Raw genomic sequence first — 15,223 nt, 5'->3', positions numbered from 1 at the left:
ACTAACTGAATCAAATGTGATAATTAACAAGCTTTAAAAAAAGTTTTATGATGAATAAAAATGACCATTTTAAACTGTATTTTTTTTCCAAAAGAGAAAAAGCTAAGATTTTTATAAAACGCAGTTAAAATGTAAAAATAATTTATTTAAAATTCAAGGTTAATAGTGTTTGTATAAGGAAACTAAACTTAATAAGATTATATAATCACTTTATAATTGTAAAAATTAATACTTCTATTTTTTATAAAGATGTAAAAGACATTGTGTTCAACTAAGTTATAGTTTAAAGTTATATTCACATATATTTCTTGGAAAATTAATAAAAATACATTTAAGAGCCAAAATAACTATTATTTAATCGCAGCAATCAATCAAGATACTGTGGAATTTTTAGCCGGTATTATCTACTTTTAAGTGGTTAAGTTTCGCATCGCTCCTTACAAGTTATGTCATTTTTACTAAATATTTTTACAACTAACATTATATCGCAATACAGTTAAATTCTTTGAACCTACAGACAAAACATAAATCTAGTTTCACTCTAAAAATTAATGGTTTTAATCTGCGTATTTTTAAGGTATGAATTTAAAAGTTACTTTTTTCTCTATGAGAAAATATTTAGTATAATACCCTTGGAATTATGTTTTAGTGAAATTTATTTTTGTTATATCTTATGTTACGAAAATAATGTAATGTAGTATTAAGTATTTTTGTTACAAAAGCTTTGACTGATTTACTTTGATACCGATGGCTAAATTTTTTATTAAAACCAGATTTTTTTTGTTTTAGAACTTTTTAACTTAACGAAAGCTAAAAACTTAGAAGCAAGTCTTTATCTTACACTGTTCAAATGATAATCAAAAGTTAAGTCTTTGTTATAAAATTAATATTAAAAACTTTAGTTTAAATTCACATAAGTATAAACTAGTCATATTATTTATGGCTAACTTTGAAACTAATCTATTTTTTAAGCTTAATATTTAATTAATATTGTTTTTATTTGAGTTAATACTTAATATTAAATTAAATATATATACATATATATGTAGAAAGTGATTGTTTACACTTAATCACTTTCTACAGAGGGCTTTTAAATAATTTATTAGTAAAATGCGATTTTAAAAATTCTAGAACATATGTTTCATAAAGACAAAAAAGATTGTCTTTAATCTTCAGCTAGTTCTATTTTAAAATAAAAAGCACTTTGGTCAACAAAGATGCAAAAGTTAAATAAAAAAAAAAAACAATATGACGTAAGAATTGAATATTGTACATTACAAATGTTCGGTGCAAAAATTGATCTTCCATCTAACTAAACAAACAACTAAAATTCACAAAAACCACCGTTAAGCGACCATAAAATACTTTAAAACTTATTGTATTTTAAGAAGAGCTTTTTCATATGTCGACAAGACGATATGAATTTACTCCTCTTATTTAAACAACCTTCCTTTTTCAACGCATACACAACGGCTATTGACTCTTTTAAGCACAGCCTACAAACAGGATTGTTACCATCTGCTATTGGCTGTGCTCTTTTTATCACCTTCCAAGTTAATTTAAAATCAACATCTTTGCGCTTTAGGCCGGAAACATACTTCAAAATCTCGTTTTCGTATACACCACCTTTAAAAGTTTTTTTTATGGTTAGAATACCTGAATCAAAACTGAGTTGAGCTTAAGCTGATGTAGAACTTCTTTTCAAGGTCAGAGTTAACTGTAGCTTTGTAAATAATGTTCTCCGAACGGCAATTGCCCCCTTTCAAATCATATTTGCAACCACTAGCGGATTTACACCGATTATTTATCAAATTACTATTGTTTAAAATCTTTTGATTATGTGACTTAGGTTATCTCTCCGATTTCGCTTCACATGGATAACTAATTTACATATTATGTTTGTTGAAGATCTTTGATAATGTGTTATTTTTGTTGAAATATGTTTTACTAGATTTATAAATTCTCTGCCGATATTTGTTTTGACTGAACTACAGAATGGGGGATTTTACTAAATTATATTTTGCTACTTTTATTTTTATTGTTCGTTTTAGTTTTGCTTCTTTGTTTCAAAATTAAGTTTATCATTGTAACCGCATTTTTTCATTATTGATTCGTAATCGTGCTTTGTCTTTAAAAAGTTTTCTTCGTTACTTGATCTTTTATTTAAACGTTGATTAATTAAATTTGGTATTTGTTTTATAATATTTTTTGGGTGGCTAGAACACTTATTCATATACACAACTTTTGCGTTTTGCTTTTTATAAGGCATATAGGAGAGATCATACAAGTTGAGCTTCACATCCAGGTAGTCAGTCGTCAACATTGGTGATTCAACAGTGACTCGTAACCCCATAGACTTGAAGAAGGCGTGCGTTTGTTTTTTAAGCCTTTCAACTTTAAAGCCAGAAGAATTAGGTAGCACAGCTAGACCATCGTCCCTGTTGTACCCAACTCTTTCTAGACCAAAAATATTTTTCAACCCGTCCAACAAAAATAGTCCTACTAATTCACATAACTCTGCACCCATGAACGATCCCTGCACTACATCAAAAAAAGAGCTGGTGTTACTTGCTCTTTTCTTTCGCCACAGGTTTCCCTGTTCATAAAGTACTGATTTACATGCGTTTTTTATTAGACTTAAGTCTTCAATAGGTACGCTAGTATAATTACCAGCAAATTTTAGTGATTTTATTACAAATTCTTCGCTGGTAGAAGGATAAAAATCGACTACATCAAAATTAAAAAAGCTGTATGTTTGTTTTTCCAAACCAGTTAACCAGTTTAAAACTTGGTCTGTATCAGTCCCCTGCATAACTTTAGATTTTAAACGCACAGCCTTATTGATGCAATCAATCTTAACCTTAACTACGCGACCTACATCGGACTTAGAAGTATTGATTAATCTACACTTGAGATGTGTCAAGAAGTTTTCTTTATGGCCTTTGACCTTTATGTATGCGTTTTTTAACGGAAGTTTATTAATCCTATCATTTATTTCTAAGTTTTTAGTTAAATTTTTAGCCTCTACATTAATATCATTTAAAGTTATATCAGTACATTTTTCGTAATCTTTAGTAATATTGTTATTTAATAATTTTTTATAGTCATTTACTGAAATTTCGTAAAAGTTTGAAGTTTTATCAGAAGGTACAACCAAATTTTTGCACTTACTTGTGTCCCGCACAATATTCAACACTTAATTTTGGAAACGGTTTCTACTTGTTCTGAACTCCACGTCTTGCAACATTTTGATTAGATCTTCTTCAATATATATATATGATAAAAAGTTTATTTCAAGATGCAAAAACTTGCAGGACTTGAGTTTTGTGCCTGTGCATACCTTAACTGCAAAGTTCAAAATAAAGCACACAACAAAACATACAATTGAAAGTTTAGAATTTGAGCATAACTAGATTATGACGTAATTTTTTACAGTTGAGGAGTGCACGAAACTCGAGTCCTGCAAATTTTTGCATCTTGAAATAATTTTTTATTCAAAAAGCCCTTAAGGTGGGTTCTGTGTTGAAAAGTTTAATTTATTAAGTTAAGCAACTTATTTCAATATTTATGAATATATATATATTGATAGTTTTTTTTTTAAAACTACTTAAATGGAGCAAAATATTTATTTAATTACATAAGATGTAACGTTTAAAGGCGTTAAATCCTGGAGATCCTGATAAGCGAAGCTTATTGGAATATATACCACAGATGTTTTTCTGTCAAAACTTTATTCCGATTAACGGCGTTTCACTGCTCTCAAATAAATTTAAGAACAGATCTACGGAGTCTCAAAAAAGCTCTAAGTTTAGATGCTATTCTTAGAATAGAAATGCTATTCTTAGAGCTTTTTTGAGACTCCGTAGATCTGTTCTTAAATTTATTTGAGAGCAGTGAAACGCCGTTAGTCGGAATAAAGTTTTGACACAAAAACATCTGTGGTATCTAATTATATAAATATTTATATCTCATTTAGTTTTCAATAAAGTTTTACTAAGGACTAAATGGGATAAAAATATCTCATATATGAAACAGCTATTTAAACTGTTGTTACTATATTTTTAATAAATAAATAAATATATATATATTATTAATGAACTATATGAACTATTTTCTGCAAACCTGATTAAGGTTGTTATCATCGCAATTTAAATTATTTTATGAACATTTCTTGACAAAAAAAAGGCTTGTTTGTTAACAAGAAACAATAACTAGATTAATTATTCTCCAGCTTAATCATACAAAAGTGAAACTTATGTTGTTGATTACTGAACGGAAAAAATCGCTTAAAGAATTTAGTCTAAGGACCTGGTGTACGAAAAATCCTTTCGTTTTTCCAGTCATACACCACTATGGATACAATTTAATGTCTTGTTCAGGACAAGACAATTTACTAAGTAAATAAAATGACAGTACAAAAAGTCACTTACATTTATATCTGTTAAACGAAGTTCGTAGTTTGACCCTAGACATTTATAAGAACGTTTAAAAAAAACTTTTAATAGTTACGACTTTTATTGAAGTATTGATTGAACAGTTTACATTTTTTAAAATAGTAAAAACTCTCCTTAAAGTTAATAATATCATAACATTGTGTGTCCACTAAACAACTTTTTATTTAAAATAATGAAAAGGTAAACTATATGCTCAAAATTTTTAATTTTTGGTACAATGCGTTATTCTTTAATTTAGTTATAAAAAGTACATAACAAATCTAGTTTTTCTTACTTCAAAAACAACATTGATACCCAAGTAATGACAATAGTTAAGTCCTTGTAGATTTTACTTCACAACAATCAAATACTGCATAAGTTATTCATTTGTATAATCGTAATTTATTTGCAAAATAAAGAAGTTTAAGTGAGCTTTTCACTTTTAATGTTTACAATTACGACTATTAACATTTTATTAACTTTTAAGTAAGCTGAATTTTGTTGGTTTAGCTGCTTCATTTTTCTTTCTGACGTAAACCCAAAAATTGACGCTTCAGTGCGAAATTTTATAATAAAGTTTAGTTTAACTGATATAACGATTTGTCGTAAAAATTTTCACCCGATAATGACAAAATCAGGTCGCAGATCCTCACATGTATCGTTGTTGATTATCTTACGGTTTAGTTTCATGCTAATTTATTATTTAAACTGAAAAGTGTACAAAGAAGAAATTTTGAATGAACATTTTACTTAAAACTTATTGTATCATATATTATTAGCTGAGCTGCTATTTAAAAACTGGAACTTTATGAAATTTTATTACTGTTTTATGTACAAATAAAAAAGCCGTATACGCAAGCTAGGTTATTTGAGCTTTAAATTCGTGTCTGTAAACTATATTATAGTTTAAAAAAATTCCTCTACTGGTAAATTACTTTAGAAGGATTTAATTAACCTAGTAAACATATTTTAGAAGAAATAACCTTTGTATACGTTATTAATCCGCACTGTAAAACTTATTAAGCTTAAGAACTTATTAATTTAAACAATAATACCTACTCACGTTAAGTTGTAACCTTAAGCTGTATTCAATAAACAAAAGGACCAAACGGAAGTAAAATGTTTGCAGCAATGTAGCAGACATAACGGCACTTGAAGCTAAAGGACATTACTATCTTAAACACTCGTTTGAAGTGTGTTACTTTTAGAGACTACAAATAACATCTTGAACTACTTAAAAATTTAATTTTAGAAAAAAAAGAAAACCGGCTGTTAAGATTATTAACTGTAAACGTACGAAGTCTAGTAAATGTCAAGCATTTTTTAATTTATGTTAAAAGATACAAACTTTTATCCAAACTATTATAAATTTTGCTAATATATTTATAGAAAATTTATTTATATTAGAATATGCATACACACGGTAAATGTAATTCCAGGCTTAGCCTTTGTTAGACTTTCGCCGATGTTTTCTTTGGTCTTAAAACATATAGCTTTTAAATCTTAAAGGTATGTTTAACTCAACATCTAAAACTATAGAAACATGTATCTATATATTAGCTTAAAAAACCACATACATTATATTTAGATGGTTGCACGACCACTTAAGTCTAACAATTTAAGTTTCGCCTGTTCAAATTCTAATAAATTTTAGTTTTTGTAGATAATATACTCTACGTTTATAATAATTTCTACTACTATTGTACTCTTATTAACTAGGCCTTCATGAATATTTTTTTATTGATTTATTTTTTAAATAAGTTTAAAAGAAGTTTTAAAACCTTGTAAAATACGGATAGTTTTTTTAATTATAAAAAAGTTTTAATCTATTGAGTCCCTACTTATATATGTAAAAAATTACTCTGCTGAAAATTCCGTTAAAACTAAACGTGCTCAAATTACTGTACTATATATGCAAAAATCATTCTTAATAAGAAGAACTTAATATATACTGATATTTTTACAAAACTCTCAACTGTAGTAGGCAAAACAATACTTTTTGAACATCATATAATGTTTAAAAAAATAAGTTTAATCTAGTAAAAACACTTAGAATTACAACTTGTTTACCGCATTTTCTCATTGAGTGCAAATTTAGTTTTTTGTTTAACTTTAACTGAATAATATTGTAAAAATTTTCCACTAATCAGATTAAGTGTGCGTGAAATCGTAACGGAAATTGCTATTGAAAATTACTTTGATTAAACACCACAAGTTTGATACACCTTTAAATTTATGTATATAACACTTATATTTAAGCTTCTTTTTTTTATTTACTAAAATAATTTAGTTTGAATGATGTAATTTTTGTTTAAACATAATTCAATTCGTACGTGTGTACGTTATATATTTATTTGTAATGTAGGAAAGTTAGTTTTGTTTTTAGGTCTAAAAGTCTAACTTTATAATTTATTTTTTTATAGGTTATATATTTTTATTTTGCGCATCAATGTTTTTAAAGTTAGATAAAAAAGAATTATTTTAGATTACAAAACCTTTAAAGTAAGTTTTAGCCTAGATAGCATGTTCTAAACTGTTCAATTACTAATCTTACGGTACACATTTGATAAAAATACACTGATTTAACTAAAACACATGTTAAATTTTCAGATTATAAATAAGTTAAACTTTATAGAAAACTTGAGTATAAAAATAAAAAAAGCTTTATCAGTAACACTTTGGTTTAAAATTAGTGATTTTTGAAATTGTTTTATAAATTTTCAACGTATTTATGCAAAGTTACATAAATATATGAGGTTTTATACAATTCTTTTCTTCACAATTATTGTAACGAATAAATTTTTTAATAAAAGAACTTTAGCAAATGTACATTCTAATTAAAATGAAAAATTTTATAAAAAGTGTGTGTAAATATTAATTTATTATATAGGATAAAAAAAGATAACTTAGTACAATAAATATCTGAGAATAAGTCGAAATTTTGAAAAGTACTAAAGCTACCGAAACAACTGTTTGCCTTTTTTTTCACTCAACCAGTTATAGGCGAAACTAAACGAACTTTATAATACATGTTTTTTTTATATATTTAGTTGTTCTTCTCAACAGTTCGAATTATTTATCTATAAAAAGTATCTAAGTTAACATTACCTATTCTATAAAACCTTATAGTTTTTGTGTTTTTTTATCAAAAATATTTCATAAGAAACTAAATCTAACTTACTTATATATCACTTTTTACTAACAGTATCTATAAAGGACCTATATACTTTTTTCTTACTTAAAGGATTTTAGTACTAAATTTTACTTTGTAAGGGATTATATTATAGTTTCAAAAGTTCAGCTAAAATAAAATTCGCACCTTTAAAGTCTTTAAACATTTTTTAGAAAATTTTGGTAAGAAAACTTACAGTGTGCCGTAAAAGTTGTTTTTTAAATAAATTATCCTGCGAAAGTCCTTTTCAAGCATGTTTGTTTTGTCGTTTAAGTCAGCCGATCTCTGGAATAAATGAAATGGCTCTGAGCTAAAAAAAATAATTAGCTTGGGCTATATTATGTCTTAGTACAAAAAACAGAAAGTTTAATAACTAAACTAGAATTAAAAAAATATTATTTAGTAAAAAAAGTTTCTTTTGCATCTGAAGCGATATTAGTGTTCAGTTTTTGTTTCTGCTCTTCGATCAACATCAATTCTAAACTTAAAACTAACTTATTTTAGGTATTTTTGAAATTTATAATTTTTTTTAGTGTCTGTACATTGATATTATTGTGAATCTTTTAAGTAGTTAATGCACTTTTTTATGTCACTAGTTCTTAACTGTAGAGATAGATTTTGCTCGCATCGTTTTAAAACTATAAAATTGATTTAACACCCGAGCTGTAGCAGCGTTCACAACTAAATAAACAGTCTATATTGCATTGTTATGTCAGTTATTTTTTGGTCTGCAATATTTTGGTACTCTTGACTTGATGTCTATCCTGTATAGGACTCTTATCAACAGAACAAATGTAATTGTAAATGAAATTAATGTTAAATTTTACCAAGAACATTTTTATTGTTAGAATAATTGGATACTTTTTTAATGTATATTCTGAATTAATTATACTGTGTATCTAAAATTAGATATAACTCGTTTTTAAAGTTTAAACAAGTAACTAGTTTAAGTTTTCGTAAAAGTTTTCGTAAAATACAAAAAGCTTCCTTTTTTTAAATAACTAAAGTATCAGTAAATTTTCTATAAGTTTTTTTACACATAAAACATATTTTAAAAACATGACCCGGTTAAAAATTAGGTTGCATCTAAAATCTAAACCAAATGACTGTTTAGTCAACAAGAATTTGGTTTCTAAACAAATGAAGAAACTAAGTTTAAAGTTTTACTATTAGATTTATGATGCAAAGTATAAAAAGATTACGTACGGTTTAAAACTTTCGTATATTTTTAAATTACTTCTTTTAAAGTGGTTACGACCACAGTGAGATATTATTACTTCAATTTCCATTGTTGTTTGACGACCCACAAAGCTTTAAGTTAGAGAGCATAATCCCTAAGAAAATTGCTTTTACAATTTTTATCCCTAAATCAGCTTATTCAAAGTAGTTTTCGGACAACGCCTTTAAATGATATTAAAACGTTAATGTACACAAAACTTGTAAGTTGTGCTATAACTTGTCATAAGTTACAAAATTTTTTTTTTTTTTAGATTCAATAAACTTTTAAAAATACCTACTGTATTAGTAAAGCTTTTACTTATATTAAATGAAACTCCCATAAACTTTAATTAAATATAAAAATTGTTAGCAAAGTTTTCTACATATATTCAAAAACACAGTTCATTAACAGTATTTTTAAAATATAACTTAAATTACTGAGTCAATCTTTGTCCTGATTTTATATATTTTTTTGCAATAAAAATACCTTGGGTCTTTACTAAACTTAAATAAAAGTTTTTTCTTGTTTAAATTATATTTGATTTATTTTTAATTAGCCATTTAGTTAATGAGTAAAAATGACCGTAATAATAAGTTTTAAACAAACTAACACAATGGATTTTTTAGGGTATGTTCTATAGTGCGTTAGTCATTAATAGCTTAATTTATGTTGTTTATGTTTATAGAAATAATCTCAAGGTTGAAAGTTGGCATTGTGATAATTTTTTTATTGGTTTTATTTACTTAGTTTAGACAAAAACAATATATTACTCAAAATAATTATATTAATTCAAGCTCAAGATTAAAATAAATAAATCACTAGTCATTTTTATTTTCGCTATTTTTTATAACAACTTTTACAACTACACTTTAACATTTTTTTAAGTATTTTCATTTAATTAACAACTTTTAGGTAGTCTAAATAAAATTAGAGTTTTGCTTTTACAAATCAAGAGCTTCAAAAACACTATTTAAAAAAATCACAACTTGTTTAATTTTCGAGAAATGTTTGTTGATGAAACCTTTATATGTGTTTTTATTTTTTTTAAATTTAAGACAAAAGAGCAAAATTTTAAAAGTGCCGTTTTAAATTTTTTTCTTTTTGTTGTAAATTAAATAATGTATATTTCATTTGCCAAATTTATAGTTTTGCAAGGATTATTGAAGTATGAATAATTTGCATTAAGATGTAAAAAGTTTATTCTCGTTAAAAGTTGCAGTATTTTGTTTATTTTGTAAACCTTTTAAAAATAAAATTTACAGCTTTAACACTTATTGATAATATAACACTGAAAATAACATATATTTGCTTTAATATTCAATCTTAGTGGTTTTTAAACTTAGATTAAAAACGATAAATTAAAAAAAAAACTAAAAACATAAGTAAAACCAAATATTTTTTAGAACTAACTTTTATATACAAAAAAATACAAAAATTAAACGTACAAATAAAAATAAAAACTAAATAAACTAATTTATTGTACTTTATAATTACAAGAACAATAGTTTAATATTTTATGTGCTATGTAAATGCAATTAAGATATAAAAGAAAAGCATATTTGAAGGGTTTTTGAAAATTAAATCATTTATTCTAAACACAATACTTGCTCCTCTTTTAAAGGAGTAAAACTTTTAATTTTTTTTTATATATAGAGATTGAACCTTTTATTTTTCTTTAATTTTATAAAAAACACAAAATAAGTTACCATACTTATAAACTTTTTAAACATTCTAAATTTGCAAAAAAAGCTATGTTTTTAAACATTTATAACTATTTTAATAAGTATAAAACTTTTACGTGTGAATAAAGTTTTGTATTAGTTCCAAGTATGTATAACTTTGTAATAGATATAAAGCTAAGTTTAATAAAAAAATGTTTATGTAATAATATTTAGAGTCATTAAAGTTTTATGTTTTTTATAAACTCGACATTTATACAACTTTAGCCCATACTTATTTAATTTTATAGCCCATATGAAGCTTGAATTTTGAATAATATATTTTGTTTGATATTAAATCAAAAATAGTTAAATAATACACTTAAAGTTTTGAATTAATTTCATTGTAATGATTAAGTAACAATAATTATTAACTATAAAATATACTTTTTAAGCAGGCAGTTTACACTCAATTTTTGGCATCCTAGTTCTAAAGATGAACAAAAATTCGTAATAAACATAAAAATCAAGCTTACGAACTTTTACGCATAATGACGTCACTAAACCCAGCAAGACCAACAAACAATTCACTTAAAGTTTGCTTCCACCTTAGAAAAAAATCTACCACCAAACTTTTTACAAAAAAACTGCCTTTTTCTGTTTTTTGCACCGCGCGAAAATCCAAAGCGCATATAAAGGAGAGCGATTGGCTCAGGGCGCTGTCTTAACATTAACAAGCTCACTACTTGAAGTTACAAGTTTACCAAGTAAATTTCAAGCACTACTTCCTAATTACCAGTTTACAGGATGGCTCGTCTTGCTTGCATTGCTCTACTAGTTTTGTTTGCGTTCTCATTCAGTGATGCTAGACACCGAAGGTTTGTTTTTGTTGATTTTACTTTAAGAAACAATATAATTAAGAAAAAAAATCAATAGTCCTATATCACTGTTCACTAAGGGTTTTTACTTTAATAACAAAAAGTTCTTTTTCATTTATTATATTCAAATATAGTGTTTTGTGTCACTTCAAAATGATCTCTTGTGCTTTTTTTTTTGAAGGTTTAACCAATTCAATAGTTTAAAACGTGAAATTTCTTTCGGTGTAACTTTAGGTAATATTAGTTATTAACTACTTAAAAGTCACTATACTATGTGTTTTAACAAATTTATCTATCTAGTCAAAAAAACAATACATACTATATTTGTTATCAAAACAGAAGCTTTATAACAATAATTGATTTAATTATAAATATTATATAGTTTTAACAAATTTTTACTTTCAAAAGCTTTACTTTTTTGTAGTCTAATGTCGACAACTGTTTTATTAAACTTTATTCATAAGAAATACTAATCGTTTTTTAAATGTAAAGTTATAGTTGATTTTACTTCTAATTGTTTTTAAAAAAACAGAAAATGAATATTTAATTCTAAATCAACTATTAGTAGTATTAAGTCCAACTAATAAAGTTTTTGTATTTAGAAATATGCTACTTGGGTCTACATTACCAGTACTACAGATCGACACAAAACAAAATAAATACTTATTTATTTTTTCAAATTGTTTTAAACTAAGGTCGCGTAATAAAAGTACTGTTTATAAGTTATTTGGTATTTCGTTTACACACTTAAATAATTAACATGAAAACTTTTTAATAGAAGATGGAACAGGAAACAGTATCGCAGAATGACTTCACCGTCGACCGACCAGATCTTGCTCAACTACCAACTCGGCACGTTGGGATCCGGAGCCAGCTTCGTCAAAGCCACCGGTGGAAACCCAAATGACGTGAAAACGGTCAAGTCAGCTCTCGGAACCGGCTTCGAAGTTGTCAACCCGTACCCGCTGCCCGATGAAAAGATCAACTCCGGTATCAAGTCTCTGCAACCATTTCAAATTGAAGATCAGGGCTTCAACGCACAGGTACAGTTTAAATTTCCAGTGAGAAGGAGGTACATGAGCGAAATGGAGAAGAGACTCGCGTACAGAAGGACAATTGAAGTGTGCAGACAAATCAAAAGGCAATTGGCTAAAATGCGTCTCGAAATCGAATGCAACTACCCTGGAATGAATTAAAGGTCGAATCAACCTCATATTAAAAAAATTAAAAAATATACACTCGCTACTTACTAGCCTAAAGTGAATGTGTTACGAGACAGCATCTTTAAATTTGAATTTTTTCATAAATACTTTTAAAGTGTGGTTGTATCTTGTTTTCTTGTTTTTGTCATAGTTGTTTTCTATTATGAGCTGAAACGTTTAAGTTATAGAAAACCTTTTAAATACTTCTGATGCTCTTTGTCAATCTTATTTTGTCGTTTAAATTTAAGTTTTTACATTGCCTTTTTTTCTGTCATTTGATACATTTTTAAGCTTTAAAATCTTACAACTCGTTTAAAGCCTCAAAAGAATATTTTTATATCTTTGTTAAAAAAGTAACAAGAATAGTTGGCTTCTCCTCAACTTTAGAGCTATTTATTAATTTAATATTGTGACACTATTACTGTTTCTTTTTTGTGTTTGTGTACTTTAAATAAGTTTTTAAAAATAAATAAAAATTTGTTTATCTACTAGCTATGTTTATTGTACATATAGAGAACTATTTAAAGTACTCCTGTCTTTTAAAAAACATTAAGTAAAAGGTTGAAGTAATAAAACTTAACCTACCTAGATGTGCCAGAACAAAGATAGTTCAATAAATTTTGGTCGCATTCCAAGCAGTCATGTGGATTGCAAAACTATCCAGCACTTGTTTGAGTTGTATGAAAATCGATCGTAACGTTAACCATAATCAAATTACTGATAATCAACTTGAAAGAAACATGCTCAAAGTACACAGTTTAGCTTCTTTAAGAGACATAATTGAAAAGCTTTTATTGTAAAAGTAGTTTAAAAATTACATTTGCTATCCAGTCAAGCTTTTATTTTGTTCGTGAAGGAATTTACGAAGTTGTGAACCTAACATAACTATTATGAAATGAGTTAAAATTTTTTTTAATGAATTGCATTGTATACTAGTTTAAAATTTAGCAAATTTGCTTAGCTGGAAAGTTATGCTAAGTTAAAAATCAACTGAAACTATTTAAACTCAATCAAATAAGGTTGTGAAATTATTTTTTTAATAAAAATTACATAAACTTATAGGTTAATAAATATTAAAAGTTCACTCGTGTAATACTTGCACACGGGTGGTAAAGCTATTGAGTAAGATGATAAAAAATACTTAATCGCTCTTTGTTATGAAATAAAACTCATCCATGGGAATTTAATACGATTACATCCATTCAAGCCAGCTTCCCGCGAAAAACCGCCCAAAGCCACATCTGAAGCCCGCCGTTTCTTAGTTTTGGTCTTATTTTTGTTTTTTGTTTGCTCGCATCGGCCGGCTTTTTGCAATCAAGCGAGTGTGAAGCAACAATGAGAGGGGCGGAGTTTTGCTTTGATGTTGAATGCAATCACGAATGCCGAGTGATTGACATGTTATGAACATTATGCTTTGCAAAAACAGGAGTTTTTCATGGAAGTTTTTGTTTTCTGCTCTATAAATTTCATCACTTCGTTTTGTTTATATACTTTTAAAGGCTTAACTAATCAGTTCAAAGTTAATTAAATAAAAATAATTTTGAACAAAAACTTTATTTGTTTCTACTTATTTTTCAAAAGCTAGCTTCTTAAATAGTAACTACATAATAAAAATATATACAACATTTAAGGTTACTGCAGAATTGTTAAAATAGGTTCGATAATAAATAGTTTTTAGTTTTAAATACTAAACTTGATAATTAAGTAAGTAAACAACAGAAAAAATTTCTCAGTTAAGGCTGTATTTCCATGACACAACCTTTCAAACTGTAATAATAATTTCGTGACTTTTTAAAAAATTATTACATACAATTTTGGAGTTTATGAAAATATAAATATTTTAATTGAGCTAAAATTTAAGAAGTATTTGTTTAAATTAAATAACATTATCAGTCTCTATTTGTGTTTAACCCCTAAAGGGTTTGTTTAAATGAACTTTTTTTTTGATTAAAAAAATTATAAATCTTGTACCAACCAAATACTAAAAAAAAAGCTTAATAGTTTTAAAACACAATGTTTTTGATTTTTTTGAGCTTATAATTTGAAATAATACATGTTCATAAAAATGTATAATATTTGTTTTAAAACTTTCAAAAGTTTTGATAAAACTTTTTTTTTCTCAAAAACTAGCACAAGTCTTGATTATTTTTAAAAGTTTGTAGCACATTAGAAGTGAGTAAGGTATGTTATAATGTAATTTTAAATAAGATTTTTAAAAGGCATAATTTTTTTTTTATTATTTAAAAACAAGAACTTTCGCACAGTAATGAAAATTCAATTAAAGTTTTCACATTTTGGTATTATTTCTAAGGAAAACTTCGAGTACTAGATTGACTTTAAAAAACCAACTATATTTTCTTGACCTTTCATAAAATAAAATTTCTTCAAACATTTAGTTCAATTCTAAGATAATTTTGTAAGTATTATCAATATACTTATTATTTTGAACAAAAAAAAAACAAAGTTTATCGAGTAGTTACAAAATTATCATTTAAACTATTAGTAATTTTATTATAAACTTTAAACAAATTTCGACTACAGTTTACCAGAGTTATCAAACATAAATTAAATGGCTTTTTGTTTAAAATCAGATTAAATAACAACTAAATTATAGTCAAACTTTATAAAACGTTTTTACAGGAATTTGTGTTTTTCAGAACA

At 26.1% G+C, this 15,223-nt stretch overlaps 1 protein-coding gene across 1 annotated transcript; it reads left to right on the top strand.

The window, feature by feature from the left end:
- The first annotated feature begins 11,210 nt into the window (after positions 1–11,210).
- LOC145831783 (uncharacterized) lies at positions 11,211–13,050 on the top strand. Its single transcript, XM_082939119.1, has 2 exons — positions 11,211–11,360; positions 12,139–13,050. The coding sequence occupies exons 1-2, from the start codon at positions 11,290–11,292 to the stop codon at positions 12,554–12,556; spliced, it is 489 nt and encodes a 162-aa protein (XP_082795245.1). The 5' UTR covers positions 11,211–11,289; the 3' UTR covers positions 12,557–13,050.
- Positions 13,051–15,223: the final 2,173 nt, after the last annotated feature.

This window comes from Thalia democratica, chromosome 3 (assembly GCF_965202585.1).
Source record: "Thalia democratica chromosome 3, ktThaDemo2.hap1.1, whole genome shotgun sequence".
Lineage (NCBI taxonomy): Eukaryota > Metazoa > Chordata > Thaliacea > Salpida > Salpidae > Thalia > Thalia democratica.
Note: the sequence above shows the minus strand (reverse complement) of the source record. Positions and strands in the feature narration are given on the sequence as shown.